This window comes from Hordeum vulgare, chromosome 5H, assembly GCF_904849725.1.
Source record: "Hordeum vulgare subsp. vulgare chromosome 5H, MorexV3_pseudomolecules_assembly, whole genome shotgun sequence".
In the NCBI taxonomy this organism is placed as follows: domain Eukaryota; kingdom Viridiplantae; phylum Streptophyta; class Magnoliopsida; order Poales; family Poaceae; genus Hordeum; species Hordeum vulgare.
Genome location: NC_058522.1, coordinates 192,241,729 through 192,246,991, shown reverse-complemented (window position 1 = coordinate 192,246,991; position 5,263 = coordinate 192,241,729). Strand labels below are relative to the sequence as shown.

The window sequence follows — 5,263 nt, the reverse complement described above, 5'->3', positions numbered from 1 at the left end:
TGTAACAAAAAATCCGACGAACTAGAGTTGCAACCAAACGTATATGCAACTTTTTTACTGAGACAAAATATTGTAAAAAACGCTTGCAGCAAAAATGACGCATGTTGCAACATATTTAAATGAAAAATGTTGCATTCATTGACCGAAAAAACGCGCGGATGATAAAAATGTTGCAAGGGGCCGCGCACATCAGGGGACGCCCGGGTGGGAAACGATTCCGAACAAAAAAGGCTCGGAATAGAAGTTTCCGACCACGGTTGCCTTCTTCTTCCTTCCACCCCCTCCTCCATCCCTCTCACGGAAGAGAATAAGATAACCATCGCTATGCTCCCCCACATGCCCGAACAATTCATCCCCATGTGCAAGCCCAATCGACCCCGTGACCCAACGAGCCATCGGAGCCAATAGATTTACAACCACGCATGAAGCGAGAATTCAATCTTCGCGTGTGACCGGCCTCACCTGGAATTCCTGCAAGGATCCACCCAGGAAGAGGAGCAGAGCAATCCCATCGCTACACATTTCTCCCCGCTCTTCGGATGGCGGAGCCGTCATAAACCTCCCGTAAAGCTCCTTCATTAGCCTCTGATCATCATCTGTTCCGCCAAGAATCCCCAAGGCAGGAGGGCCCGCTCCAAGATCCAATCCTTTTGTGAGTTGTTCAATCGCAATCCCTGTAAATTTCCTAGGAAGACGGAGGAGGGAGACAACTTCCATTTCGCATCGGTGGGAAGGGAGGCTTGGGTTTCCGCGGCGGCCGTACGGTTCTTGATCCCGTGGAGAGCCACAGCTGTCGACGCCAATGCAGCCGGACCCTAAAGGCCCCGGGAGGGAGAAGGCGCACGTTCGGCTGCCGCCTCCGGTGACGGCGCCGTCGGTGGGGCGGCCGGCGTCTGTGCTGCCGCACAAGACGGCGAACGTGCGCGACCACTACCGCATCGGGAAGAAGCTGGGGCAGGGGCAGTTCGGCACGACGTACCTGTGCGTGGCCAAGGAGGACGGCGGCGAGTACGCGTGCAAGTCCATCCCCAAGCGCAAGCTGCTGTGCCGCGAGGATTACGAGGATGTCTGGCGCGAGATCCAGATCATGCATCACCTGTCGGAACACCCCAATGTGGTTCGCATCCGCGGCGCCTACGAGGACGCCCTCTTCGTGCACCTTGTCATGGAGCTCTGCGCCGGCGGAGAGCTCTTCGATCGCATCGTGGCCAAGGGGCACTACAGCGAGCGTGCCGCTGCCCAGCTCATCAGGACGATCGTGGGGGTGGTAGAGGGGTGCCACTCGCTCGGTGTCATGCATCGAGACCTCAAGCCGGAGAACTTCCTCTTTGCGAGCACGGCCGAGGATGCCCCACTCAAGGCCACAGACTTTGGGCTTTCCGTCTTCTACAAGCCTGGTTGGTTGCTATTTCGTTAAAGTATTTGATTTGATTGATACTCCAACAATTAGGGATGCACTTGGTATTAAATTGGTCTTGGTGTATACAGCAACCTTGTCAATATGCCATTTGAATAGGTTGCTCAGCCGAGGAGTGAAAATATCCATATGGTTTATATCTCCTAGTTTGACGAAAAATCAATATGATATGGTAGTTTGACGGAAAAACAATAATGCTACTTCCTCCCATTGGAGTACTGTAAATGCTAGGGGGCAGTGAATCCCTGTGGTTTGACTGTTTTGATCTTTGAAGTGTTTGTAATGTTGCCCAATCATCTGATGGAAATTTATAAGATCGCCATAAAGTAATTCTAGCTTGTATTAGAGGACAAGTTTGGTAAATGGGTATCAAGATTTATGTTGTTCAAATGTGGTACAATTTGTGGGTTATGAAAGTGGTTTCCAGTTATTGACTTTTGCTAGGAAATATTAACAATTTTGGTCTGAATGGTCATAGAAATCTTTGGATATATGGGTTTACATGCGCTGGACATCTAGCTCTATGTGCTTACTCTTGTGTTACTGTACTATTAATTTCTCTTTTTGACAGAATGCCAAAGTTCAGTGCGCGGCTAAGTAATCCACTAGTACCTTAGTTCATGAGAACTCCACAACTTAACTTAGGCTGTTAAATGTGTATTTGAGGATTTGTGGGACAACTTAGTGATTATTATTTTTTGAAGATAATTTTTTGTTGCTAGTAGAACAGAATTTGTTGCAGTGATAAAGCTGTTGCCTTGTGACCATTAAGTCACGGGTTCAAGTCCTAGAAACAGCCTGTTGCAGAAATGCAGCGAAAGGCTGCGTACAAAAGACCCAAGGTGGTCGGACCCTTCCCCGGAACCTGCGCAAGCGGGAGCTACATACACCGGGCTGCCCTTCTTTTTAGTAGAACAGAATGTCAAATTCGCACCTGCACTGCCATGCTTAATTTGGTGCATAGTGACTGGTTAGTCCCTCCTCAGACCCCACCTTGTGTGGGCACTGGGTATGTCCTGTCCTTTTTAGTGTCTGGTTAGTGGAATCTTGAGTTAATGCGGTCCACTATTCTATTTCGGTCGAAATGATTAATAGAACCTGCACTACAAGTTCGTTGACAATAAAAACTCTCCCTTCCCGTTTTTCAGGAGATAAATTTGCAGATGTTGTTGGAAGTCCCTATTATGTTGCACCTGAGGTGCTTCTAAAATGCTATGGTCCAGAAGCTGATGTCTGGAGTGCCGGAGTGATTCTGTACATTTTACTATGTGGTGTGCCGCCATTTTGGGCAGGTGGATTATTTACTGTTCCAACCATTGGATTGCTAGGTCTAGATCTTTTATCATTTGCCAACATTACCATGTTTGAGTGGGTCAAATCTGCTTTTCTCCTCTCAGAAAGCGAAACAGGAATTTTCAAGCAGATTTTGCGAGGTAAGCTTGACTTGGAATCTGAACCATGGCCTAGTATCTCTGATAGTGCTAAAGATCTAGTTCGTAAGATGCTTATCCGCGATCCTACAAAGAGACAGACTGCTCATGAGGTTCTATGTAAGTCTTGCTCTGTCCTTCCCTGTGTCACATAAGTGTATTTTTACTAATAATAACAATGTTGCATGCATCTCCGGATGCAGAGGCGGGGGAGGTTCTCCCTTCCATTATCTGAAATAACTAATAGCAATCGTATTGCCCATGTCAGGTCATCCATGGATTGTTGATGATTCTGTTGCACCTGACAAACCTATTGATTCTGCTGTTTTGTCAAGGCTGAAACACTTTTCTGCAATGAACAAGCTGAAGAAGATGGCATTGAGGGTATGGAAACCTTTTATCCTGTTAGTGACGTGTAGCAGATTTTGCATGCTAAATTCATTACTCTGTCATAGCGCTTCAGTAGACTTAGTGCTCTATTACAACATTATATTTATCGCCTCCTTTTTCTGACACTTCTCTTATAAATACGAACAGTTAAGACTAGAATGCGTTCAATGAAAATGGAAGTCTCAAGTGAGATTTGTTTCATAACTATCGCACATATGCAATGAAGAAAATTGAGATTTTAATAAGAAGTGTATATTATTGTGTACCAATATTGTCAGTGGGCCTTGTCTCTTTGTGATTTGTATGATTGTACGATCTTGTTCGCTTGGACTCTTGGTGAAGTGGCATCTTGCGGAATAATGCGGTAATATTTTTGCAACTGCTGAATAAAGATGGCAGCAAAGTGCAACACGAATTATCTTGTACCTTGATGTTTTCACAGACCAAGCGTGTTTGTGTTCTTGCAGGTCATTGCTGAAAGTCTGTCTGAGGAGGAGATCGGTGGCTTAAAAGAGTTGTTTAAAATGATTGATACTGACAATAGTGGGACAATAACTTATGAAGAACTGAGGGATGGCTTGAAAAGGGTGGGATCTGATCTAATGGAACCAGAAATCCAGTCTTTGATGGATGCGGTAAGTGCTAGTCTTGTTGAGTCCGTCGTTCATAGTTGCAGCCCAGCACTTTTTAGATAGCAGTACGCACCATTGAGTTTTATCCATCTTTTTCAGGCTGATATTGACAACAGTGGATCCATCGACTATGGTGAATTCTTAGCAGCTACACTGCATGTGAATAAACTGGAGAGGGAGGAAAATTTGGTGTCAGCATTCGCATTCTTTGATAAAGATGGAAGTGGCTTTATAACGATTGATGAGCTCTCGCAAGCATGCGAGAAATTTGGTCTTTCTGACGTTCATCTAGAGGATATGATCAAGGATGTGGATCAAAATAATGTTGGTATTTTTAGCATAGTTTTTCAACTTCATTCTTCTCAGCTGTGACTTATAATATACTTATCACTTGACATATAAATAATTTTGTAGGATGGACAAATTGATTACAGTGAGTTTGCGGCGATGATGAGAAAGGGTAATGCTGGTGGCTCCAGTGGGACCAGTGGGACTGTTGGGGCAGGAAGGAGAACCATGAGGAACAGCCTGCATGTGAATCTCGGGGAAATATTGAGGCCCGGTGGAACCACCTAACTCGTATATGAGAGGGTTCTGCTTTCCAGATACTGCTGTCTGAAGTTTTCACCTGGATCTATCGGAACAAGTGATATAGTTTGACCACTGGGACGCTGTTGAATGTTACTAGCAGTGCTAAATAGTTGAGCAAAGCATATTATGGTATTTTTAGTGTAACAAAAATTTAGGTGTTGGACATGCCAAAGTTGCTTATCGTATTATGATGATAAATTTATGTTTGTATCCGTATCAACTTTTGTTTTTAATGCACGAATTATTGTTGGATTTTTCGTTAAGGTAGTTATTGATTTTGTCCCGTACGTATATTCTAATGGCTTATATTTTAAACATGTGCTTGTAATAGAGACAAATTTGTACTAGTGTGAGTTATTCTCTTCGTCTCAAAATAAAAGCATGTCCAACAGCCGTCCTATATAAATGCCGCGTTGAAAAAAGTGACTTTATTGTGCGTGCAGCCGCTCCAGCAAAGACGTAAAAAACGCACACGTGCATAAATGATTCAGCGTGGGGCGAAACGGCATCGCGCGTCTCATATTTTATGTGCCCGCTATCATGCGTTGCACATTCGAGCGCTCGTGCTGCCACTCCGCTCCAGCCACCCCGCCCGTGCCGACTCCGTCAAAACCGTCCGATGGAGAGCCGCACTAACATCCCCCTCACCCCTCCTACGCCCGCGATCCCTCCGCCACCGTAGAGAAGGGTGGCGGCCGAGGAAAGGAAGGTGGCATTGGAGGAGAAGAAATTGGCCATGGAGGAGCGCACTAGATTGTTGGAATGAGAGAAGTACTTGTTCTTCATCATGGGCACATCTACCC

General features: G+C 45.4%; 1 protein-coding gene across 1 annotated transcript; it reads left to right on the top strand.

Moving 5' to 3' along the window:
- Window positions 1-239: 239 nt before the first annotated feature.
- LOC123451970 (calcium-dependent protein kinase 28) lies at window positions 240-4,717 on the top strand. Its single transcript, XM_045128540.1, has 7 exons — window positions 240-1,397; window positions 2,566-2,709; window positions 2,815-2,967; window positions 3,116-3,231; window positions 3,705-3,872; window positions 3,969-4,193; window positions 4,284-4,717. The coding sequence occupies exons 1-7, from the start codon at window positions 803-805 to the stop codon at window positions 4,443-4,445; spliced, it is 1,563 nt and encodes a 520-aa protein (XP_044984475.1). The 5' UTR covers window positions 240-802; the 3' UTR covers window positions 4,446-4,717.
- Window positions 4,718-5,263: the final 546 nt, after the last annotated feature.

Coding starts and splice junctions, on each gene's coding strand:
- LOC123451970 (XM_045128540.1), top strand. CDS start 803: ATGCAGCCGGACCCTAAAGGCCCCGGGAGGGAGAAGGCGCACGTTCGG. Junction 2,968..3,115: donor GACTGCTCATGAGGTTCTAT/GTAAGTCTTGCT, acceptor TGCCCATGTCAG/GTCATCCATGGATTGTTGAT. Junction 3,873..3,968: donor TCCAGTCTTTGATGGATGCG/GTAAGTGCTAGT, acceptor CATCTTTTTCAG/GCTGATATTGACAACAGTGG.